The sequence below is a fragment of the Chiloscyllium punctatum genome, chromosome 8 (genome assembly GCF_047496795.1).
Source record: "Chiloscyllium punctatum isolate Juve2018m chromosome 8, sChiPun1.3, whole genome shotgun sequence".
In the NCBI taxonomy this organism is placed as follows: Eukaryota; Metazoa; Chordata; class Chondrichthyes; order Orectolobiformes; family Hemiscylliidae; genus Chiloscyllium; species Chiloscyllium punctatum.
In genome coordinates, this window is record NC_092746.1 from 45,638,474 (window position 1) to 45,665,324 (window position 26,851).

The following is a 26,851-nucleotide window of genomic DNA, read 5'->3' on the forward strand; positions in this document are numbered from 1 at the left end:
TCCCTCTTTGAAGTTCTCTTTTCTTATCTCTCTCCTCCCTTACCAAATTCTCTTTCTGGGTTCAAGTACATACATTTGCCTTTCTCTTTAAATTCTTTCTTTTATTTTTCCTTTTCTAATTCTAGCTGCTTCATCCTGCATTTGAATTCTAGCCAAGTCATGCTGTGTTTAATTCTGCTTAGACTTTGCTTCTTCCACCTCTGATGCTGTGAATTCCAGATTTCTGCTTTTTCCAATCCTAATTTTAACACTAACCTTCCTGCCAATGATCTTTGCTGAACCTAGGCTAATTATTACAAATCAAATGGAGACAAATCCTCCTTCAGTTGTAGCAACTGACAGAAAGCCGTATTAGTTGCAAAATATATAGTGAAATTCTCAGTGAAAATCTAATTAGCTTGAACCCAAAAAGGTCCAGCAGTTGTATTTGTTTGTGGATTTCAAATTGTAGACAACCCCATTCCATAACGTAACGACCTCAGACCTGACCACAAAATGTATATAGGTGAAAGGGAGGATTGCAGATGCTGGAGATCAGAGTCAAGATTAGAGTGGTGCTGAAAAAGCACAGCAGGTCAGGCAGCATCCAAGGAGCAGGAAAATCGACATTTTGGGCAGGAGCCCTTCATCAGGAATCTGATGAAGGGCTCCTGCCAGAAACATCAATTTTCCTGCTCCTCGGATGCTGCCTGACCTTCTGTGCTTTTCCAGCACCACTCTAATCTTGACACAAAATGCATATTACGATCTGGATCCAGTAACTTTTTTTTAAGAAACTTTGCTTATAGAACGTTAGAAAATAAAACTATCCAGAATATCTGTATAACGTATATTCTAACAATCAGAACTAACAGACAAATATGGGTAACACTGAGCACATAAAATAGCAAATGCAATCAAGAAACATCTGCAGAGACACTGGTAACATGGTCGGTCTTCAAATCTCATTAAAACATCGCAAAAAGTTACAATTTTTCTTTTTTCAAAGACCTAGCTTTACAATTCCAAAGCAACTCTGTACAAGACTGCCTCAATGACTGCTCATGTTCTGATGTCATGCTGACCTGGATTCTTGAAACTTCAGTATTCACAGCCAGATCTCCAGATTTTCAGGTAGCTAGCTTCACCAAACCCTTGGTACAGTGCTTATTTTATCCACAGAGTTCTAATCTTGCTCAGTTACATGAAGTGACTCGTACACTTGCTTCCTAAGTTGTATGGCACAGAACAATCTAACTATTTTTACGATGTCTCCCTGAGCCACAATTTACAGAACCAATGCCATTTAGTTGCTTTCGCAGTATTTCAGTTAAACAGTAGCACTGTTTACTCTCTCTGTCACACAGATGACCCCAAACATCTAAATAGTCTTTCTCTCCAACTGCCTGTAACCTTTTAGTTATGTTTCAGTGACACTCAAAATGTTTTGAAGTGACCTATTACTGTTTAAACTTTGCAACAAGTTCCACCTTTGCTCCTAGGTAAAACTGAATGTTTTGAAGCAGTCAAATATGACAACCTCTTAGAATCACAGAATCCCGACAGAGAGGAAGCAGGTCATTTGGCTCACTCAGTTCACACCAACCCCTCCAAAGAGCATCTCACACAGATTCACCTACCATGCTATCCCTGAAACCCTGCATTTCCCACCTAGCATACAAACCCTTGCATACTATGGACAATTTAGCATGGCCAATCCACGACCCTGCACATCTTTGGACTTCTTAGAAATCCTTGTTCTTTGAATGTTACAATGTTCACAAGTTGCTGACTTGTATAATTGAAATGGATATATAAAAAAGGATTATCAGAAACAAATTATATTTTTGTTCTGGTATTTTTCCATTCAGTGCTTTTCTATTCTTTTGTCTTCATTTAAAACAAAAGATCAGAACAAATACAATTTTCTTTCCAAAAGCCTGCTTTAGTGATTTTAAATATCCATCTTGAAGTTGGATTGATGAATGGCATTTAATATAGTGCTTCACAATACAAATCAAAAACAGACAAGGAACTTTTCTTTGAAAACCACTGTTGTTGGATTTTGTACATGACCTTTACTTCTGAGTTCAAAGTTCAAACCCAAATTCATGAGATGTTTTGTGCGCAACATGATTCTCAAAAATCACTGTTGCGAACACTAATCTAATAGTGGGCGGCATGGTGACACAGTGGTTAGCACTGCTGCCTTACAGCGCCAGAGACCCGGGTTCAATTCCCACCTCAGCCAACTGTCTGTGTGGAGTTTGCACATTCTCCCCGTGTCTGCGTGGGTTTCCTCCGGGTGCTCCGGTTTCCTCCCACAGTCCAAAAAGCAGGTTAGGTGAATTGACCATGTTAAATTGCCTGTAGTGTTAGGTGAAGGGGTAAATGTCGGGGTGGGTTGCTCTTCAGAGGGTCGGTGTGGACTTGTTGGGCCAAACGGCCTGTTTCCACACTGTAATTAATCTAATCCAATTTAAACATTAATTAGGGAACTTGGGAGAATTCCCTGCTCCATCTTGAAAAGTGCACAAGATTAAATTCTGTGTGATCAGAAAAAGGAGCTCAGTTTAATATCTCATCCAAAGTTTAACATGTCTGATAATGCAACATTTTCTCACTGACTCAGTATCAATTATACAATGAGATATGTGTGCAGCTAACATCACAAACAAACTGATCAAAATTAAGCTATCCAAACAAACATAAAATCATCATAGTATTACGAGTCCATACGGCTGCTCCCTCTTTAGAGAAAAATAATCTGTGGTGTTTAACTTGAGGGTCACATGTCTCAGGTGAGGGGAGAGGTTGAGAAAGACAGTCCTTCATGACAATCTCAGACAAACCAGCTATTCAGCCAGCTGAGCTAACCAGCCCTCAACTATGACCCCTAATAAAGAAAGGGTGCCTCATTTGTCACTCTACTCTATCCAGATACTACCCTAATTGCTAGCTTTCTAGAAAGCAATGGAACATTTATTAAGCATGCTTTTCTTTTAAGAAGTGTAATTTTACTGATTATCTGTGCAAACCTCAAGTCTTCAATTCATGGCCAACATGACCTTAAACTCTACAGAAATACAGAAATAAATATGTTCCAAAGGGAAGATGTTTTGCATTTTGTTGAAAGAACACCTTAGGCGATAGTTTTTCAGTGGTTTTCATTCGAGATTCAAATACAGTATTGGATTTCTATCAAATACTTAACTGTGTGAAAAACAGCAATCCACGTATGTAGCTTATAACAATGGTGCCAAGAAAAAAGGTCATTGTTTTAACCATTGTTTGAAATAGTCCAATGTTCTCGAATTGGAATTACAACCATATATCAGGACCTTTTGCTTTTCACAGAGTGTATTGATCTTTGGAACAAGTAGCAGGCTCATGTGGATTTGCTGCAGACATTCAGAAGGAAATTGGATGAGACACATATCACTGTATGAAATAGATTTCAGAGGGTGAAGTACCTCATAATCATAGTGGCCTTCATTTGATTGCTTTTTGAGGGATGGAGAGAATTTTCCCTGGATTAATCTAGCATTTTATTTTACACTTCTTCCAGCAAACTGATGCTGAGTTGCAACTTAACTACATGGAAGACTTGACATGCCAGGTGGTTTATTCCTGTCCATCATTTAGACATATTGAAATTAACATGTTTTACTGCACTTGAATTTGATTTGTTGATCTCTGATGATGCATACAAAGCAATCAATGCTATTCTATCAATACCGTCAGCTCGATTTATTGGAGATTGTGATCCATATTGCAAGTGAGGTACAGATATATTTACAGCGTACAGGTAACTGTCAAGGAAAGTTGTGGGTTTAAATAAAAATGAATACTCTCTGTATTGAAATTATATAAAGTCCTCTGGAAGAATTCAATTTAAGAACCTCAGGTACTCAGAAATCTACTTGCAATTCTTTAGCCCCAGATGTCTCCCAAGTCAAAGAAATTAGCCTAGATTTTGTGGCCAGGAACAACTCAACTGTGCATACTGCTGATAGAGTCATAGAATCATACAGATGTACAGCATGGAAACAGACCCTTCGGTCCAACCCGTCCATGCCGACCAGATATTCTAACCCAATCTAGTCCCACCTGCCAGCACCCGGCTCATATCCCTCCAAACCCTTCCTATTCATATACCCATCCAAATGCCTCTTAAATGTTGCAATTGTACCAGCCTTCACCGCATCCTCTGGCAGCTCATTCCATACATGTACCACCCTGTGCGTGAAAAAGTTGTCCTTTAGGTCTCTTTTATATCTTTCCCCTCTCACCCTAAGCCTCTAGTTCTGGACTTCCCAAATCCAGGGAAAAGACATTGTCTATTTAACCTATCCATGCCCCTCATAACTTTGTAAACCTCTATAAGATCTCCCCTCAGCTTCTGACGCTCCAGGGAAAACAGCCCCAGCCTGTTCAGCCTCTCCCTGCAGCTCAGATCCTCCAACCCTGGCAACATCCTTGTAAATCTTTTCTGATCCCTTTCAAGTTTCACAACATCTTTCCGATAGGAAGGAGACTAGAATTGCACGCAATATTCCAACAGTGGCCTAACCAATGTCCTGTACAGCCACAAACATGACCTCCCAACTCCAGTACTCAATACTCTGACCAATAAATGAAAGCATACCAAACGCCTTCTTCATTATCCTATCTACCTGCGACTCCACTTTCAACGAGCTATGAACCTGCACTCCAAGGTCTCTTTGTTCAGGAATACTCCCTAGGACCTTACCATTAAGTGTATAAGTCCTGCTAAGATTTGCTTTCCCAAAATGCAGCACCTTGCATTTATCTGAATTAAACTCCATCTGCCACTTCTCAGCCCATTGGTCCATCTTGTCCAGATCCTGTTGTAATCTGAGGTAACCCTCTTTGCTGTCCACTACACCTCCAATTTTGGTGTCATCTGCAAGCTTACTAATGCTTGTACCTCTTATGCTCGCATCCAAATCATTTATGTAAATGACAAAAAGTAGAGGGCTCTGGACCGATCCTTGTGGCACTCCACTGGTCACAGGCCTCCAGTCTGATAACCAACTCTCCTCGACCACCCTCTGTCTTCACCCGCCACCTTTGAGCCAGTTCTGTATCCAAATGGCTAGATCTCCCTGTATTCCGTGAGATCTAACCTTGCTAATCAGTCTCCCATGGGGAACCTTGTCGAACGCCTTACTGAAGTCCATACAGTTCACATCTACTACTCTGCCCTCATCAATCTTCTTTGTTACTTTTTCAAAAAAACTCAATCAAGTTTGTGAGACATGATTTCCCATGCACAAGGCCATGTTGACTATCCCGAATCAGTCCTTGCCTTTCCAAATACATGTACATCCTGTCCCTCAGGATTCCCTCCAACAACTTGCCCACCACCAAGGTCAGGCTCACTGGTCTATAGTTCCCTAGCTTGTCCTTACCACCTTTCTTAAACAGTGGCACCACGTTAGCCAACCTCCAGTCTTCCGGCACCTCACCTGTGACTATCGATGATACAAATATCTCAGCAAGAGGGCTAACAATCACTTCTCTAGCTTCCCACAGAGTTCTTGGGTACACCTGATCAGGTCCTAGGGATTTATCCAACTTTAACCATTTCAATACATCCAGCACTTCCTCCTCTGTAAACTGGACATTTTGCAAGATGTCACCATCTATTTCCCTACAGTCTATATCTTCCATATCCTTTTCCATAGTAAATACTGATGCAAAATATTCATTTAGTATCTCCCCCATTTTCTGTGGCTCCACACAAAGGCCGCCTTGCTGATCTTTGAGGGGCCCTATTCTCTCCCTAGTTACCCTTTTGTCCTTAATATATTTGTCAAACCCCTTTGGATTCTCCTTAATTCTATTTGCCAAAGCTATCTCATGTCCCTGTTTTGCCCTCCTGATTTCCTTCTTAAGTATACTCCTACTTTCTTTATACTCTAAGGATTCACTCGACCTATCCTGTCTATACCTGACATATGCTTCCTTCTTTTTCTTAACCAAACCCTCAATTTCTTTAGTCATCCAGCATTCCCTATACCTACCAGCCTTCCCGTTCACCCTGACAGGAAGATACTTTCTCTGGATTCTTGTTATCTCGTTTCTGAAGGCTTCCCTTGTTCCCTTTACCTGCGAACATCTGCCTCCAATCAGCTTTCGAAAGTTCTTGCCTAATTCCGTCAAAATTGGCCTTTCTCCAATTTAGAACTTCAACTTTTAGATCTGCTCTATCCTTTTCCATCACTATTTGAAAATGAATAGAATTATGGTTGCTGGCCCCAAAGTGCTCCCCCACTGACACCTCAGTCACCTGCCCTGCCCTATTTCCCAAGAGTACCTGTAATGCTATCCCTTATCAAAAATGCCACTCTCCCTCCTCTCTTTCCTCCCTTTCTGCCCTTCCTGTAGCATTTGTATCCTGGAACATTAAGCTGCCAGTCCTGCCCATCCCTGAGCCATGTTCCGTAATTGCTATGATATCCCAGTCCCATGTTGCTAACCATGCCCTGAGTTCATCTGCCTTCCCTGTTAGGCCCCTTGCATTGAAATAAATGCATTTCAATTTATTAGTCCTACCATGTCCCTGCCTGCCCTTACTGTTTGACTCACTTCTGTTCTCAGCTGTACCTGTCTCAGATCGATCTCTTTCCTCACTACCTCCCTGGGTCCCACCACCCCCACCCCCCACCTTAAATCCTCCCAAGCAGTTCTAGCAAATTTCCCTGCAAGTATATTAGTCCCCTTCCAATTTAGGTGCAATCCGTCCTTCTTGTACAGGTCACTTCTACTCCAAAAGAGATTCCAATGGTCCAAAAATGTGAATCCTTCTCCCATACACCAGCTCCTCAGCCATCCATTCACCTGCTCGATCTTCCTATTCCTGCCCTCACTACCTCGTAGCACTGGGAGTAATCCAGATATTACTACTCTTGAAGACCTCCTTTTTAAATTTCTGCCTAACTCTCTGTAATCTCCCTTCAGAATCTCAATCTTTTCCCTTCCAATGTCGTTGGTTCCAATGCGGACAATGACCTACTGCTGGCCCCTCTCCCCCGTGAGAACATTCTGCTCCCTCTCTGAGACATCCTTGATCCTGGCACCAGGGAAACAACACACCATTCTGCTTTTTCCTCTGCTGGCCACAGAAACGTCTGTCTGTACCTCTGACTACAGAATCCCCTAACACAATTGATCTCTTGGAAGCCGACGTACCCCTCGTTGCATTAGAGCCAATCTCAATACCAGAAACTTGGCTGTTCGTGCTACGTTTCCCTGAGGATCCATCACCCCCTACATTTTCCAAAACAGCATACCTGTTTGAAAGGGTATATCCACAAAAGACTCCTGCACTAGCTGCCTATCTCTATCTTTAAGATCCATCAATTTTTACAACATAAAATTGATCTTTTCTGATGCTATTTGAATTTGGTGCCACTTCACCATCTCCAGCAACACTATCAATCAAGGTTAGCAGCAAAACATATTGACATGTTCTCAGAGTCCAAAGCAGAAAGTAAAATCCACTGATTAACCTTCACTTTTTAAAAGTTTTACAGGAAGTAAAATAAAGATTGGAAATATGTAGCAAAAATTAAATAATCATAAATACAACTTTTAAAGATTTTCCTGAAATGTTGGAATAATGATAAAGCCAAAATATTATTTTGCACTGTTACAAAATTAGTTTTCCGAAGAAAGAGAGGTTGTCGAGAATTAGTTTTGACTAAGGAGAACACTTAAAATCTAGTTAAAAATCACACAATACCATGTTATAGTCCAACAGGTTTAATTGGAAGCACTAGCTTTCGGAGTGCTGCTTCTTCATCAGGTGGTTGTGGAGTACACAACTGTAAGACACAGAATTTATAGCAAAAGTTTACAGTGTGATGTGACTAAAATTATACATTGAAACATACCTTGATTGTTTGATAAATCTCTCATCTGTTAGAATGACCATGTTAGTTTCACTTCTTTCATATGTAAATCACAAAACGTTTTTAAAAGTTGTATTCTCAGGTTAACTTTAACAATTGGTGTCAGCCCAGATGATGTGTTGAAGGTGTTCGGCTGTGTTTGCTGTTGTCTGTGCCATAATGTTTAGACAGATTCTAATCTAAAAAAATGAGTTAACAGAATCTTGCATGGATCCATGCAGGTTTTGAGCAAAGTACAATGTAACTCTGCAAGTACAAACTCACCGCACAAACTTGTGTGTTGTGTGTGCGTGTGTGGTGTGTGGTGTGTGTGTGTGTATGTGTCTAGGGTGGGGGGTTGTGAGTGCGTGTGTGTGTCTGGGGTGCGGGATTGTGAGTGTGTGTGTGTGTGTGTGTCTGGGATAGGGGGTTATGAGTGTTTGAGAGAGAGAGAGTCTATGTGTGTGTGAGTGTAAAGAAGTCTAAGTCTGTGAGAGGGTGCATGTGTGAGCGTGGGAGTTTGTATGTCTGTAGGAGTGTGTGTCCGTGTGTGTGTGTGTGTGTGTCCCCGTGTGTGTGTGTGTGTGTGTGTGTGTGTGTCCCTGTGTGTGTAGTGCAATGGTGATCACCTGTAGTGTGACATGAACCCAAAGTACCGGTTGAGGCCCTCCCTATGGGTACCGAACTTAGCTATCAGCCTCTGCTCAGCCACTTTTCGCAGCTGCCTGTCCCAAAGTCAGTGTCGGAGAATGGTCACCCGAAGGTCCAAGGTCGAGTGTGCTGGACCGCTGAAGTGTTCTCCAACCGTGAGGGAACACTCCTGTCTATTGATTGCTGTGCGGTGCCCATTCATCCGTTGACGTAGCTTCTGCTTGGTTTCACCAAAGTATTATGCCTCAGGACATCCTTGCCTGCAGCGTATGAGATAGACAACGAGTCGCATGAATACCTGCCACGTAATGGTGGTATCCATGCCCATAGTCTGACATGTCTTGCAGTGCCTACCGTGACAGGGTTATATGGAGTTGTCCTGAAAGCCAAGCAGTTTGCTACGAACAAAGATCTGTTTGAGGTTTGTTTAAAAGCGAGCAACAGAGGTGTGGGGAAGGTCTTGGCAAGGTGCTCATCCTCATTGATAATGTGTTGCAGGTTGCGATGAACATGACGTAGTTTTTCGGCTCCTGGGAAGTACTGGACAACAAAGGGTACCCTGTCGGTTGTAGCACGTGTCTGTCTCCTGAGGAGGTCGTTACGGTTCCTTGCTGTGGCATATTGGAACTGGCGGCATATGAGTTGAGCATTATATCCTGTTCTTATGAGGGCATCCTTGAGTACTTCCAGGTGTCCGTCACGTTCCTCATCATAGAATCCCCACAGTGTGGAAGCAGTCCATTTGGCCCATTGAATCTACACCTACCCTCCATGCAGCATTTGTACTTGCAGAGTTACATTGTACTTTGCTCAAAAACTGCATGGATCCAAGAAAGACTCTGTTAACTCATTTTTTTTTAAGATTAGAATCAGTCTAAACATTATGGCAGAGACAGCAGCACACAGGGGACTAACACCTTCAACACATTATCTGGGTTGACACCAATTGTTAAAGTTAACCTGAGAATGTAACTTTTAAAAAAGTTTTGTGATTTACATATGAAAGAAGTGAAACTAACATGGTCATTCTAACAGATGAGAGAATTAACAAACAATCAAGGTATTTTTCAATATATAATTTCATTTACATCACATTGTAAACTTTTGCTATAAATTCTGTGTCTTACAATTGTGTACTCCACAACCACCTGATGATGGAGCAGCGTTCTGAAAGCTGGTGTTTCCAATTAAACCTGTTGGACTATAACATGGTGGTGTGTGATTTTTAACTTTGTACATCACAGTCCAACACCGGCATCTCCAAATCATGACTTAAGATCTGGCTACACCTCATCAACAAGATGTAATGTAGCAGTGTTTAACATTGTCATGACCGTGCAAAAGTGGAAATACTTGTTGGCTCAATGATTTTGAATTAATTTCCACCTAAACAGTTCAATAACAAAACCAATGGAGAAGCTTAGCTTCATTGACAACAACCTCTCAATTTCCAGGGTTTACTGTGCAAGATCAGGCTCCCAAAAATGCTGCTAGTTTCAGAGGAGTAATAACACAGAACACAAATGACAGCTTGGGTGTTATTGTGACTGCAGAGTCCGTACCAAAGCAAAAACAATAACTTAAAGAAAATAGTTTCCAGTGTGACAATTGCATAACATTCGAATCATGCACAGAATTTCTGAATAAACTGACAATCAAGTGACTTCCATTTGTTTTACCCCGACACCTCCCTTTGCACAAAACTACCTCAATCATTTTCACTCAAGGATTATATCCATTGAAACCCCACTTAATTTAACTCAGATTCCTCTGTCCTGAAGTAAAAGATCACTGAAGGAGAATGTGTAGTCACATAATTTCAGGAACAGTTGTACATTTAGACCCAACACCGTATGTGCCATATGACTCTGTATAACTACTTCCAGCATTTCAGCATATTGTTTCTTTTCTCTTACTGAAAATCATCATAGAATCCCCACAGTGTGGAAGCAGTCCATTTGGCCCATCAAATCTACACATACAGCATCCCATCCAGGTCTATTCCCCCCTACCCTGTGCCTGTAACTCTGCACTTCCCATGACTAATCCATCTAGTCTGCATGTCTGTGGACTGTGGAGGGGGGGAAACTGGAGCACTGGGAGGAAGCCCATGCAGCCACAAGGAGAATGTGCAAACTCTGCACAGACAGTTGCCTGAGGTGGAAATGAACCCATTTCCTTGGTGCTGTGAGGCAGCAGTGCTACCCACTGAGCCATGCGACCTATATGACAGTGATCTTCTACTTGGCTAAACTTTAATGTTATCAGAATCTTAGATGAAAAAGAGTTATTACATTTTCTTAAATATCTTTAAGATCTAAAAATTATAGCTTCAACCTTTGGCTTTCACAACATCATCATCATCGACTTCTGAATGCAGATTTCATTTGATTTCACAGCAGGTTTTACATGGCTGCAAATTTTGAGATTTCTGAGAAATCTTGGTTCAAGCTGCTTTTGGGAGGACCAGTGTTTGTTATTTGTTCTTGGGATGTGAGGCATTGCTGGCTAGGCTAGCATTTTTTTCCACTCCTAATTGCTCAGAGAGCAGTTAAATGTCAATCAGGTTGCTGTGGGTTCAGAATCACCAGATTGGACAAGGATGGCAAATTTCCTTTTCTAAAAGACATTAGGAACAAAACTTTTTTAACATAACTGACAGTGGTTACGTGCTCACAATTAGGAAAACACTTTTAATTTCAAATTGTTACTGAATTTAAATGTCACCATTAGTCATGGTAGATTTTGAACTTCTATCCCCAGAGCATTAGCCTGGGGTTTTGAATGATTAGTCAAGTGGCATTATCATGATACCAATACCATCCCTGTCAGTTGAAACTGATAGAGGCAGATTGATTGTAGAAATTCTGGGTCAATACATTCTTTAGTAGTTATTTTGGTTTTGAGAGAACAGGGAGAAATGGATATTCTTCAGATTTTGATTAGTTAATAAACCAGATAATCAATATAATTTGAATGCTCAGATCTTTGAGTATTAGGAGTTGGAATGTCATGTTGAGATTACTCAAGACATTGGTGAGGCCTCTTCTAGAGATGTGCAGTTCTGGTTGCCCTGCTGTATGAAGGATATTATTAAGCTGGAGAGGGTTTAGAAAAGATGTACTGAGATGTTGCCAGGAATTGGCTGAATTGACTGGAACTTTTATCACTGGAGCATAGCAGATTGAGGGGTGACCTTATAGGGGTTTATAAAGTCATGAGAGACATATATAGGATCAATAGCGAAAGGTCTTTTCCTTAAGGTAAAGTTCAAAACTAGAAGCATATTTTTCAGGTGAAAGGAAAAAGATTTAAACGGACATGAGTGCAATTTTTAATTTACAGAGTGGTTAATGTGTGTAATGAACTGCCAGAGGAAGTGGTGGATGCAGGTAGAGTTACAAGGTTTAAAAGACATTTGGATAAGTACATAAATGAGAAAGGTTTGAAGGGATATGGGCCAAACACAGGCAAATGTGACTAGGTTACTTTGGGAATAGGGTCGGCGTGAACTAGTTGGACCAAAGGGTCTGTTTCCATGCTGTATAACTCCATAATACTCTATGAAAATAAACTTAATCCACCAAATCAGGTAACTACAAATCAACTTAATTTTCACAGTTCAAACAATGAAATTGTATACTCATGTTTATAACAAATGTTTCCATGTAATACTGCATAAACATGTCTAGATATCTGCTTAAAAAGATATATTTCAGCTTCCATTACAGATTTAAAAAAACAGTAATTTACCTTATATCTCTGTTTTTCTGGGCTTAGGCTCTCAGAAGATGGTTCTGTTGAACTGCTCGGGGATGGCATATTACTGGAAGAATTGTATCCTCCAGCACTTTCTCCAAACCAGGATAAAAGTACACATGGTGAGACGGAGGAAGATGTTTCTCCTACTGAAATGGTACTTGTCAAGCTATCCAAGGTATCCTTCGAGATCCTGCCAATAAAGTAACAAAAGTTATGAATGCAGGCATCCATTACTATTGATATTTTTCAACATATCATCAAAAGTATTTCCTCTCCAATTAGTACACTATGCTACTTTTTAGCTACAGCTAACAGGTGTCCATACTGCAGGCTATTTCCCAACATTTAGATATGCTGGTGCCAAGTTATCAGGATTGCTCAAGAAACAGCCAAGTCAGTAGTTGTTCTAAGATATCTAGGTCTGTGAATTCTTGATCTTTTCATCATTTTTGACTAGTTTTGTTAATAATTTTGTAACTGGTACTCAAATTTTCACAAGGCAATTAATTTCTCAGCATTTATCCTATCCATCAGCACTTCTGCTGGTGTGAGTGGGGTTTCCAGAAGCAATGTGTCATTGGATGCATCTAAACATAAATATCAATAAAAATTAGCTCATCCAAATTTTTGCCAGACAGGTCAGATTGCTTAAGAGTTAGTCTGTGCGCCTATTCACTGAGATGTTTGATTCTGAAAACACAGATAGTAGCACCTCAGTTTGACAAGCAGTGGATGCAGAATGTTTTCATTCTAACGGAAGCTAAGGCATTAGATCCAAAGAAAATTAAGTGAATGTTGAACCAACGATAACATTGAACTGTTCATATTAATATTTGGAAAAATGCTACTTTTTCCTTGGTTCACTCTGACAGCTTCATGTCATTAGTGATGGGAAACATAATGAAATGGCTCTCTTACAACTAATGGGAGCAGCGACTTCCCAGATGGTCTCACTGTTATTTGGGGTTGGAAATCTCACAGCCAGTAGCGTGATTCTTTGGATCTATGACTTGAGACAAATACTCAGGTTGGTCTAGATATTCTTAATCAACCTGTTCAGGCATGTTATGATATATGTCTAGGACAGGTGGAACTTGAACATGGACTTTCTGGCCCAGAGAATTCACATTATCACTTTAATCACATATTTTCGAACCAACCTATTACACACCTTGGGAGCAGGTGGCACTTGAACCCTGGCCTCTTGGATCAGAGGAAGGGACACTACTATTGCGTCACAAGAACCTTTCTCAGTTTGATTTAAATACAGTAGTTACCATGCTTATTATAATCAAGCAGCACCTAAATACTAAATAAAAACTGAATGAACTACAGATGCTGTAAATCAGAAGCAAAAACAGAAATTGCTGAAAAAGTTCGGCAGATCTGGCAGCATCTGTGGAGAGAAATCAGAGTTAATGTTTTGGGTTTTGTGACCCTTCTGCATTCTAATGAAGGGTGACTGGACCTGAAATATTAACTCTGATTTCCCTTCACAGATGTTGCAAGACCTGCTGAGTTTTTCCAGCAATCCCTGTTTTAGCACGTAAATACTTTCCGTCAGTGATAACATGAAATACAAATAAAAGGGAAATGGAGAAAGCCTAATTTTGCATACTTCTCAGTAGCTGAGAATGTCAAAATATTCAAACATATTTGATGAGTACATACTTTTATCTTAGAAATGAAAATACTTAGAACAGACATTTTTCACTTAAACTTTTCTTCCCTATTATTGTTAACCCAGGGACCATCAATGAAAAGTACCATTGGAGTAATAAATGTTTTGATTACCAGAACTTTTTTGAAGTATTCATTCTGAAAATATTAAAGACATTGAAGTAGTAACTATAACAGTACGTTAATGGAGGTGTAAATACAATAAATAAGATTCAACATTGCAGCAACACTAGATGAGAGGAAACTACTGAAAACAGCTTTGCTTGTCAATTAGGTAGATCACAGAAATGGGTGTGACTGAAGGTTTCAGTTCTGAAGAAGTGTCTTATCAGACTTGAAAAGTTAACTTCGTTTGTTTCTCTACATCTGAAGTTTTCCAGTATAACACTTTCTTCTCCATTATAGTTAATTACTCATTCCTGACATATTTGCTTTAATTATAAGAACTGAAAAATGTGTTGTTGGAAAAGCGCAGCAGGTCAGGCAGCATCAAAGAAGCAGGAGAATCGACGTTTCGGGATAAGCCCTTCTTCAGGAATGGTTATAAGAACTCAAACAAAGAATTAGGAGTGAAGAACTCAAGCAAGGAATTAGTATGGCTAAAAGGGTCATGAAAAGTCTTTGGAAAACAGTTTTAAGGAATATCCCTTGGCTTTTTATACACTATATAAGGAGCAAGAGCATTTCTAGGGATAGGGTAGTTCCACTCAAGGACAAAGGAGGGAATTTATGCATGGAGCCGGAGGAATTGGGTGAGGTCCTTAATGAATAGTTTGCGTTGTTATTCACAAAGGAGAAGGACAGGGTGAATGGTGAGTCTCTGGAGGAATATGTTAATAATCTGTGGCATGTCAACATAAAAATGGACATGGTATTGGGTGTTTGAAAAACATTAAGGTAGACAAGTTCCCAGGACCTGATGGGATCTATCCCAGAATACTGAGGAAGGCAAAGGAGGAAGTGAAGAAGATGATTGATGAGGGCAGTGTGGTAACGTAGAAGAAACCACACGGCATGCTTGCCTTCATCTTTTGGGGCATCAAGTATAAAAATTGGCAAGTCATGATGCAGCTCTCTAGAACTTTAGTTCTGAGTACAGTTCTGATCGCTACACTATCTGAAGTACGTGGAGACTTTGGAGAGAGTACAGAAACAGTTTACCAATATGTTGCCTGGTTTGGAAGGTATTAGCTAGGAGGACAGATTGGCCAAACTTGATTTGGTTTCAGCTGAATGTCAAAAGATATGGGGCGACCTGATAGAAGTTTAAAAATCATGTCAGGCATAGAAAGAATGAATAGTCAGAGTCATTGTCCCAAGGTATAAATGCGAATTACATGGGGACGTAGGTTTAAGGTAAAAGGGAGTAAGTTTGAAGAGGATGTGAAAAGCACATTTTTTGTTTTACACGGAAGGTGGCAAGTGCCTGGTATGCATTGTCAGAGGCAGATACAATAGCAACACTTAAGAGAGCTTCTCTGATGCTCTCTTACATGAATAGGCAGAAAATAGAGGGATACAGATCACAGACAGGTGAAAGGTTTTTTGTTCAGAAAGGCACTGTGTATTGACTCAGTCTTGGTGAGTTGAAGTGCCTGTTTCTGTGCTGTACTGCTCTCTGTGCAAACATTTTCGTAATAGCTGAAATACATATTTTCTGCAACAACTACTAAACATTCTACAGATGATTATTATCACTGTAGTAAGATTCTTGACCAGATTATGTGTTGTGATTTAAGATATCTGGAAATTTAATCCCCATCTTCACACTCCCAATCTTTGATTTCTGGAAAATAATGAACAATCATTGTTGCATCATACTGCAGCCATCTAACCTGTATAGGGTAGAATTTGGAGAAACCTTAATCTGGTAGCATGGATCAGAAAATTGTACATGGTGGTCAATGTCCTAGTTCCTGACACTTCCTCTGCTCCGGCATTATTTTTTAATTTCCATGAACATGGCGAGCAAACATTCACATAATAAAAATAAAATATTGCAGACCTAGAAACGTTGAGATAGTGAGATAATACAACAATAATTGTTCATTTTTTTTCTAGGTGTCAAAGATCAGGAGACACTGATGAGCGTTAAAAGTTCCAGATACATTAAATCACAATTCAAAATCCAGTCAAGAACAAAGAAAATTTACAGCCCAGGAACAGGCTCTTTGGCCCTCCAACCCTGAGCCGATCCAAATGAACTGTCTACATCTGTTGGCCAATTCCTACGCATCTGTATCCCTCTGCTCCCCACCTACTCATGCATCTGTCCAGACACATCTTAAATGAATCCACCATGCCTACCTCTACCACCTCTGCTGGCAACACATTCCAAACGCCCACCACTTTCTGGGTGAAGTACTTGCCGCGTGTATCCCCCTTCAACTTTTTACCTCTCACCTTTAAAGAGTGACCTCTCGTTATTAAATCCTTCACCCTGGGAAAAAGCTTGTCTCCATCCAGAATATTACTACAGTGATGATAACCAACTGTAGAATTTTTAGTAGCCAAAAACTATGTATTTTGGCTGTCCCCAAAATGTTTGTAGTTCAACAGAATAATGTCAGGAATGAGCAATTAACCAATAATAGGGAAGAAAAGTAAGCAAAATGTCCGTTCTGAACAGAAGTGGGAACTTTACAACTGATTTACATGGATTTGAACAGTGCTATTATTTAACCAAATGCAATTTCTTTGTTGAATAAGATAAAAACTTGAAACATGAACATTTACAAATCTTTGGTGGACTGGAATGACCCCAAACTGTGTGCAGGTTTCGTTGTGGCCAAAGCACTAAACATCCTCTTGAAATTGCTGCACAAAAAAAAAGCTCATAATTCCCATGTCACAGGCACAAAAAAGAAGGGGGTCCGTATTCCGGCATACCTGCTTCCTGATGAGAGTCTATTGGATTCCTTTTCCTTGTCCTTTTGTTTATTCCCTTTACTACATATCTTTTGTGATTGAATGCTACAATAAATTAAAAATTAAATCAGTTATTAATACTGGTTTTAAGAATGGCAGAAACTGAAAGTTTATGCTGTACATTTAATTTATTAATTTTACAAATTATAGCAACATGCAAAAAAACCTGATTTTTTAATATATATTAAGTCTAAAATTGAAAAATGAGGAAAAAGGATGAAATAGGGATCTGAATTTGTTCTTAACTTGAGTAGAGATTGCATTATATAGGTCTTTTTAAATTACACTTGACCCATGCTACCTTATGATTGTCTGAAAGACTAAGAGTGGAATTTTCCAGAGTATTTCAATCACCTATTGTTCCCAATTTGCTCACTTATTTTCAGGAAATTGTGCGGCTGAGTATCTTCCAAAATGTATTCGGATGATATGGGCTTTGTTGGCTGGGCCATCATATACTGCTCATCCCTAATAGCACTGGAGAAGTTTGCGGTGAGCTGCCTTCTTGAACTGCTGCAGTCCATTTGTTGCAGATTTGTATAATTGTGGATGAATGTTATATGTGCGTTTGGGGCGGGGGGGGGGGTGGTAGAGCAGGATTCTGGTGAATGGGAGCACAAAAGAAACAAGAAATACTGCCATGACGTTCCAACCATAATTTTGGACCAGCTAATTTTTTTGCTTGACGTCGATTAAATGCATGACTGAAATTCCGCTAGGTATCAGACCCCAAGCTATTTGACTGTTTGGTTCTCATACCTTCCCTCTTACCATCTCTGCCCAATATACTATCCATAAAGCTGGTCTATTGATCTGGCCAATCCACAAGTCCCTTGGACTTGGATTAGTCAAAGTACCTGACTACAAGCTTATTGGCCAAAGAGTCTCCTTTCATTAAGGTATTTTTGAGCAACATACAAGTCCCCTTTCTATACAGCAGTTTTACCTTCATCACTCAGAGGAGATTATTCCCTGCCAGTCCCTGTTGCTATGGTTAGCTGTGTATGCAGAGTGAACAGTGTTGCATCTCAACCCTTAATATTCTTCTCCCCACCCTGCAAAAGAACCAAACAACGTATTCACATGCACACTCACGAACAATGACTTTCTTCCCACCATAAAATTAACAAACTCCAATGTACATTCTATACCCTGGGAGAATTCTGGAATTTGCTGAGTAGCACCACTGATCATTACTGCCACCTCTTGGACACTCCCCCAAAGATTTACTGCCTCAGACACGGATTATAATTTTTGTCCTTGCATTCTCACATTCAATGAGAAACTTTACACTCCCTGATGTAAGCCCTACCCAGTAATATTTCATCCACTTCTGCACCTGGTCTTGTTGATTGTCGAATTCACTCTAAGCTATTCCTCTACATACCAACACCATTCCCTCTCTCATCCTCAAAAAGACTCCTCCACAACTGCTTAGGACATGTTTCCTTAGAAAATAACTACATTCGAATATCCCTGCCATTTGATTTTTAACCTTCTTCAACTTCACTTGTATGGAAAATAAAGAGCATAAGGACATGTGAAGGGTTAAATATGACGACTGGTGGAATGTTACAAGGATCTGTGGAATACTATATCAATTGGGTAACGAACAATGGTTGTACAACTATCTTAGTTCGGTAGTATAATTAGGTTAGGTACCAATGGCAGCATAATCAGGTTATTCAAAGCACGTGACATAGAAGTAAATGTTAGTATGATGTAATAGGGTCAACCTCAGGCTGAAAACCATAGTGTCAGAAATAGAGAGATAACATGAACTAATATAATTGGTTTGTTATATAACTGCAGAAAGATAGCCCTTACTAACACAAGTGGACATGCTGATAAACTCGAAGAAAGCATGATAACTAAAAGGTATAAAAAATAACAGACCCTGAGGTTCAGGGCAATTATGAATTCGCTTTCTGGATGTCACGGCTTTTGTTTGCAAATAAAAGATCATCTTCTTGAAGAACTCTTTGCGTCTCCTGGTAATTCTCCACGACAAATTTGGTGCTGTGAATGGAGTTGTGAAGAGACCTACCTAAAAAGAGGGCGGCACCAACAGGGTGTTTCTCGGTCTGCCAGGAGACACTCCCAAGACTGACAGAATATGGGTACCCAACAAAAAGAGGTAAGCGCTTTTGCTGCTAATTCGGACTATATTCTGTTGGCTTGGGGCAGTCCTCGGGGACTCGGAGGTATGGGAAACTGACTGAGGGTCTCTCCGATCCAAAGGCGAGAAATAGTAAATTGCGGTTGAAGGAGACGTGGAGGATTGTTCAAGAAAGCTGCGCAGTGGGGTGAGGGATGAGTAAGGGCAGAACAAAGTAATTGGCTGAGTAGAAATTCCACGTTTTGGTAGTGAAAATTCCACCTGGTTTAGTAAAAATTCCACGTGGTGTTAGTAAAAAATCCACATGAAGGTAGTAAAACATTCCATGTGGTGGTAGTGAAAATTCCACGTGATGGCAGTAAAAATTCCACATGGTGTATGCAAATCTCTGTCGGTACCACCTTATGGGTAAAGAGGGCCTGAATGGATAGGGCAGAATAAGTAAGGTGGAGATTGATTTAGTGGACCTGCTTAGAATTGGAAAACCAGCAGGTTAAAAATAGACGAGTAAAATAAATAACGGAATGGTTACACTTCCTGAAGTATCATCAGATTTTCAGTTGTGTAAAAATAAGGACTGTTTGACAGTTGAACTGACGAGACTTTAACCATGAATAAAGGGACTACAGTCAAAATATTGGGCAGGAAGTTCCCAGTAGTGAAAAATAATATCATAAAGACTTCTGAAAAATGGGGAGCTTGGTTTGTCAAGGTTGGAATTATTGTAGGTACTATATTACTTGTTGTCGCTTTTGTCTTTTGTTGTGCCTTACCCTTTATTAAGTATTTTCTAGTTCACATCACTACACTCGTGGTTCTTTCAGCGATCCCCGGACACATTCTCTCATCTGACAAAGCTTCGCCGCTCTACTATTACGATCTGGCAACCATCTCCGTGCGAGGAACATGTCCAAATGAAAACATTGATGTTGCTTCTGAAAAACGCTTCTGAAGGGTCTTAGATTGTGAGGGACCTTGGGTCTTTTTTCCTGTTCTGGTTACTGGAGGACAGGTTTTTATCCCAAGGGACCCCAGGAATGGAGGAAGAACCTTTAAGAATCAGACCTTGAAATTCATTTGGTCCGTGTTGGGACTGATAATGTTTTTATTGGGCAGCAGGGGGCCTGGACTTATTGTTTTCTTTCTCTAGGTGAGACCAGTAGATCTCAAAGGGGAAATATGGAAAATAAAGAGCATAAGGACATGTGAAGGGTTAAACATGAGGACTGGTGGAATGTTACAAGGATCTGTGGAATGCTATATCAATCAGGTATAGAACAATGGTGGCATAATTAGGTTAGTTAGGTAGTATAATTAGGTTAGGTACCAAAGGCGGCAAAATCAGGTTAATCAAAGCATGTGACATATAAGTAACTATTAGCATGATGTAATAGGGTCAACCTAGGGCTGAAAACCATAGTGGCAGAAGTAGAGAGATAACATGAACTAACATCATTGGTTTGTTGCATAACTGCAGAAAGACAGCCCTAATTAACACAATTGGACATGCTGATAAACTCGAAGATAACGAAAATGTATACAAAAAAAAAGGACCCAGAGGTTCGGGGGCAATCATGAATTCGCTTTCTGGTTGTTTACAAATAAAAGATCATCTCCTTGAAGAACTCTCCGCGTCTCCTGGTAATCCTCCACAACACTTGCAGCATCAATATTTACCCAACTTTCTCTGATTCCCACCTGTCCCCTCAGCATCTCCTCACTCCTCATCTGCTAATATAGCCTCCCTTCTCTTTCTCACTATTCTCTCAGCTGGCTTCTTTTCATCCAACATCCTTCCCAGCTCCTGATCATCTGTGCCTCTGCCATCTGAACCTTGTTAACCTCTACTCTGAATCTCACCACTTGATCTTAAATCTCACAGACTAATCTTCGAATTGGGTGAAAGTGTAAATATGCATGACTAATTAGTCATCTATTATACACAGCTGATTTTCCTTTCCACTGAAGTGAATAGAAGAGGAAAATCATAATTTATAAAATTTGAGTGTATAACAAGTAATAATTCATTATTGCAACTTTTACACCATCAACTAAAGTTAAAATGCACAGCCTTGTCTACAAGATTAGGATTGGAAGTTGAATATTCAAGGATATACATGCTATTGAAAGATAGGCAGGTAGGCAAAGGGGGTGGGGTTGCCTTATTAGTAAGAAATGAAATTAAATCAATAGTAAGAAATGATGGAGGGTCAGATGGTGTAGAATCTGTATGGGTAGAATTGAGGAACTGCAAATGTTAAAAAAAACCATAGTTGGAGGTATGTACAGGCTTCCAAACAGTAGTCAGTAGCTGGGGTGCAAGATACACCATGAGATAGAAAAGATGTGTAGGAAAGGCAAAGTTACAGTGATCATGGGGGATTTCAATATGCGGGTGGACCGGGAAAATCAGATTAGCAGTGGATTGCAAGAAAAGGAATTTGTAGAATCTAGCCTACAAGATGGCTTTTTGGACGAGATTGTGGTGGAGCCCACGAGGGAACAAGCAATACTGGATTTAGTGTTGTGCACTGAGGCAGACTTGATAAGGAAGCTTAAGGTGAAGGAACCCTAAGGAGGCAGTGATCATTTGATTTCATTTACTCTGCAATTTGAGACGGAGAAGATAGAATCAGAGGTTATTACAGTTGAATAAAGGCAACTACAGAGGCATAAGGGAGGAGCTGGGGAGAATTGACTGGGAGTGGAGCCTAGCAGGAAAGACAGTGGAACAGCAATGGCAAGAGCTTCTGGGAGTAATTCAGGAGACACAGAAGAGATTCATCCCGAAGAAAAAGAAGCATGGTATAGGAAGAATAGAACATAGAACAATACAGCCCAGTATTGTTCGGCCCTTGATCTTGCGCTGACCTGTGAACTAATCTAAGCCCATACCACCATACTATCCCATCATCACCCATGTGCTTACCCAAGGATTACTGAAATCTCACTAATGTGGCTGAGTTAACTACATTGGCAGGCAGGGCATTCCATGCCCTTACCACTCTCTGAGTAAAGAACTTGCCTCTGACATTTGTCTTAAACCTATGAACTCTCAATTTGCAGCTGTGCCCCCTCGTACAAGCTGATGTCATCATCCTAGGAAAAAGACTTTCACTGTCCACCCTATCTAATCCTTTGATCATCTTTTATATCTCTAATAAACCCCTCTTAGCCTTCTTCTCTCCAATTAGAACAGATCCAAGTCTCTCAGCCTTTCCTTATTAGACGTTCCTCCGGACCAGGCAACATCCTAGTAAATTTCCTCTGCATCTTTTCCAATGCTTCCACATCCTTTCTGTAATGGGACAACCAGGACTGTACACAATATTCCAAGTGCAGCCGCACTAGCATTTTGTATAGTTGCAGCATAACATTACGGCTGCAGAACTCAATCCCACTACCAATAAAACCTAACACACTATATGCCTTCTTAAGACCACTATCAACCTGGTGGCAACTTTCAAGGATCTATGTACATGGATTCCAAGATCCCTCTGCACATCCACTACCAAGAATCTTTCCAATGACCCAGTATTCTGCCTTCCTGTTATTCTTCCCAAAATGAATCACCTCATATTTATCTGCACTGAACTCCATTTACCACCTCACAGCCAAATTTTGCAGTTTATCTAAGTCTCCCCACAACCTGCAACATTCTTCCACACTGTCCACTACTTCACCTACTTTAGTGGCACCTGCAAACTTACTAACCCATCCACCTATGCCTGCGTTCAAGTCATTTATAAAAATGACAAACAGCAGTGGTCCCAAAACAGATCCTTGTGGCACACCACTAGTAATGGACTCCAAGCTGAATATTTTCCATCAACCACCGCTTGCTGCCTTCTTACAGAAAGCCAGTTTCTAATCCAAACTGCTAAATCACCCTTAATTCCATGCCGCTGCATTTTCTCCAACAGCCTACCATATGGAACCTTATTAAAAGCCTTACTGAAGTCCATGTACACTACGTCAATTGCCCTACCCTCATCCACATGCTTGGTCACCTTCTCAAAAAACTCAATGAGGTTTGTGAGGCATGATCTGCCCTTGACAGGTCCACGTTGACTATCTCCAATCAAACTGTTGCTTGCAAGATGCTTATAGATCCTATCTCTTATAATCCTTTCTAAAACTTTCCCTACAACAGACATAAGGCTCACTGGTCTATAATTAGCTGGGTCATCTCTACTTGAGCAATGGCACAACATTTGCAATCCTCCAGTCCTCTGGTACTAAATCTGTAGATAATGACTCCTCAAAGATCAAAGCCAAAGGCTCCAACTCGTCCTCCCTAGCTTCCCAGAGAATCCTCGGGTAAATCCCATCTGGCCCAGGGGACTTGTGTACTTTCACTCCTTCTAGAATTGATAACACCTCTTCCTTACTAACCTCTATCGTTTTTAGTCTAATATCTCGTATCTCATTCTTCCCCTCTACAATATTCTCCTTTTTTTTGAGTGAAAACTGATGAGAAATATTTGTTTCGCACCTTTCCCATCTCCACAGGGTCCACACACAACTTCTCACTTCTGTCTTTGACTGACCCTATTCCTACCCTAGTCATCCTTTTATTCTTCATATACCTATAGAAAGGGCAACTATGGTTGACAACAGAAGTCAGTGACAACATGAAAGCAAAAGACAAAGCACATAACCTGGTGAAGGGCAGTGGGAAACCAGAGGATTATGACCAATAGAAGGAAACAAAAAAAGAAAAAAGGAGGGAGAAGATTAAACATGAGGGTAAGCTAGACAGCAATATAAAGGAACACTGTAAAAGTTTCTTTAGATATATAAAGGGCAAAAGAGAGGCAAAAGTGGACATTGGGCTGCTGGAAAATGGGGAACAAGGACATGGGTGAGGAACTGAATAATTACTTTGCATCAATCTTCATGGTAGAAGACACAAATAATATCCCAAAGGTTCAACAGATTGAGGGGGCAGGGCTGAGTATGGTGGCCATCACTAAGGCGAAAGTGCTTGAAAAACTGAATGGCCTGAAGGTGGATAAATCACCCTAGAACTTTAAGGGAGATTGCAGAAGACGTGATGGAGGCGTTAGTGGTGATCTTTCAGAAATTGCTAGAATCAGGGAGGGTCCCAGAGGATTGGAAAATCGTTAATGTGATACCACTGTTTAAAAAGGGAGTAAGGCAAAAGATGGAAAATTACAAACCGATTCGCCTAACCTCGGTCATGGGTAAGATCCTGGAATCCATGAGATTTCTGAATACTTGGAAGTGTATGGTAAAATAGGGCAAAGTCAACATGGTTTCATCAAGGTGAGGTCATGCCTGACAAATCTGCTAGAATTCTTTGAGAAAATAATGAGCAGGTTAGACTAAGGAGAACCAATGGATGTTATCTATCTGGACTTCAAGAAAGCCTTTGACAAGCTGCTGCACAGTTGGCTCCTGAGTAAGATAAGGCCCAATGGCGTTAGAGGGAAGGTGCGAGCATGGATAAAAAGTTGACTATTTTATAGAAAGTAGAGAGTGGGGATAAAAGGGTCCTTCTCAGGATGGCAGCCAGTGACCTGTGGTGTTCTGCAAGGCTCACTTTGTACATTAACGAGCTAAATGAAGGAACTGAGGGCATTCTGGTGAAGTTTGTAGACGATACAAAGATAGGGCGAGGGACAAGTAGCATTGAGGAGATGGGAGGCTGCAGAAGGATTTGGACAAGTTAGGAGAGCGGGCAAAAAAGTGGCAGATGGAGTACAACGTGGGAAAGTGTGAGGTCATGCACTTTGGTAGGAAGAATACAGGCATGGACTTTTTTTTAAGTGAGGAGAAAATTCAGAAGTTTGAAGTGCAAAGAGACTTGGGAGTTCTAGTCCAGGATTCTCTCAAGGTAAACTTGCAGGTTGAGTCAGGAAGACAACTGCAATGTTGGCATTTATTTTGAGAGGACTTGAATATAAAAGCAGTGATGTACTTCTGAGGCTGTATAAGGCTCTGGTCAGACCCCGGTTTGAGTAGTGTGTGCAGTTTTGGGCCCCATATCTCAGGAAGGATGTATCGTGATCAGAGGAGGTTCACAAAAATGGTACCAGGAATGAAAAGCTTAACATATAAGAAATGTTTGAGGACTCTCGGTTTATACTCAATGGAGTTTAGAAGGATGAGGGAGGATCTAATTGAAACACACAGAATACTGAATGACCTGGATAGAGTGGATATTTGGAAGATGTTTCTATTAGTCAGATAAAATTGTGACCTGAGGGCACAGCCTGAGAGTAAAGGGAAGACCTTTTCAAATGGAGATAAGGAGAAAGCTCTTTAGCCAGAAAGTTGTGAATCTATGGAGCTCACTGCAACAGAAGACTGTGGAGGCTAGGTCATTGAGTATATTTAAGACTGAGATCGATAGGTTCTTGAGTATCAAGGGGATGATGGGTTACAGGGAAAAAGCGGAAGAACGGGGTTGAGAAACTTATCAGCCATTATTGAATGGCGGAGCAGACCCGATGGGCTGAATAGCCTAATTTCTGCTCCCATGTCTTATAGTCTTAAAAATACAGGAAATCGATATTTAAATGCATCACTCCATATTGCGATCCAGTGAAGGTTTTGAACAAGCCAGTTTAGAATTATGTTTTTGAACTAGGTTAATTAAAAACAAATAATTTGCAGTTGGCAGCTTCAGATTAAGTACAACATACTATACTGAGAGATTATAAATAACTTACCCAAAGTCAACAAACCTTTGTTTTGTGTTCTCTTTTTGATTCATAGGAGGACTAACTTTTGCTGAAGAAATACCTCTGTTGTCATCTGAAAGCAACAGCATTATTTTTGACACAATATACTAAATAGTTCTCTCTTTAAAAAAAGGATTATTTTGTTAATATATCAACAAAACAGAACAAATTCTGTTCATTCAAACTTGGCCATTTCAATTATAAGACCCCCACCTTTAGATGCCATTTGATCTTGTTATGATTTGAACACTAATGTCCAAAAAGAAAATTTTCTTGTCAAAAATAGAAGACATGGAATTGCTGCCAGTTAATAGCTTTTAAAAAGTATATCTTAAAACCCAACACATTCACATCAGATAGCTTTAAAATCTATTTATTGAAATTACTGTTGCTAACTTGATAAAGTGGACAGAAAAGAATTGATGCATGATGGACAATTAAGCAGTTACTGGTATTTTTCAAACAGCTGTAACAGCTACTATTGCAATAACAATTATTTTACAAAGCACAAACTAGATAATCATTGAATTTGAGAATAATATCTTTTTCATACCTTCAGCTTTTCTCATTTTGCCATGTTTATCCATATGATACAAGAGAGACAATGTAGCATTGTGACAAGAATTTGATGACAATGAAGTTGTGGTTCCTCCTACAGAATCTTCTGAAAGTCGCTCTGATGATGTCAAGACTCTCTGGTTATGTTCTCCCAGAGCTTGATTTTCAACTGCAGTATCAAATGAAAAGACTGCATTGCTGGCTATTGGAGATAATGATGAGGCTCCAGAATCGGATGCTGGTGAACAAGTCCTCAAGGATGCTGGCAGGGAGGATCTGGAAATGTGTGTGGGACTTCCATAACTATCGTAAGGCTGTTATTTCAACAGGGGAGAAACACAGAATGCTGATGAATTTCTGAATAGCATACAAAATGACAATTCAAATTCCATAGGTTTTAGAAAAAATTCTTTGGTCATTTGAACCACTTTCTGATTTTAAAATCTTACTGACATTTGTTCTATATATAGAACATAGAACAGTATGGCACAGTACAAGCCCTTTGGCCCACGATTTTGTGCTGAGCATTTATCTTAATCTAAGAT

General features: G+C 40.2%; 1 protein-coding gene across 11 annotated transcripts in view; it reads right to left on the reverse strand.

Annotated features, from left to right (window-relative positions):
• The window catches only part of ppp1r9a (protein phosphatase 1, regulatory subunit 9A), a 363,720-nt gene that overhangs the window by 67,901 nt on the left and 268,968 nt on the right, over positions 1-26,851 (reverse strand). For 10 of the 11 annotated variants that reach the window (XR_011961323.1, XR_011961324.1, XM_072575462.1 and 7 more), the window contains 4 exons: positions 26,302-26,620; positions 25,737-25,821; positions 16,881-16,964; positions 12,303-12,501 (listed from right to left, as the gene is read on the reverse strand). Coding sequence is in view for 9 of the 11 variants with exons in the window: in XM_072575462.1 (XP_072431563.1) it covers positions 12,303-12,501; positions 16,881-16,964; positions 25,737-25,821; positions 26,302-26,620 (687 nt within the window). In the remaining 2 variants the exon portion in view is untranslated. The remainder of the gene's footprint in view (positions 1-12,302; positions 12,502-16,880; positions 16,965-25,736; positions 25,822-26,301; positions 26,621-26,851) is intronic. The other variant, XM_072575457.1, reaches the window with a different exon arrangement.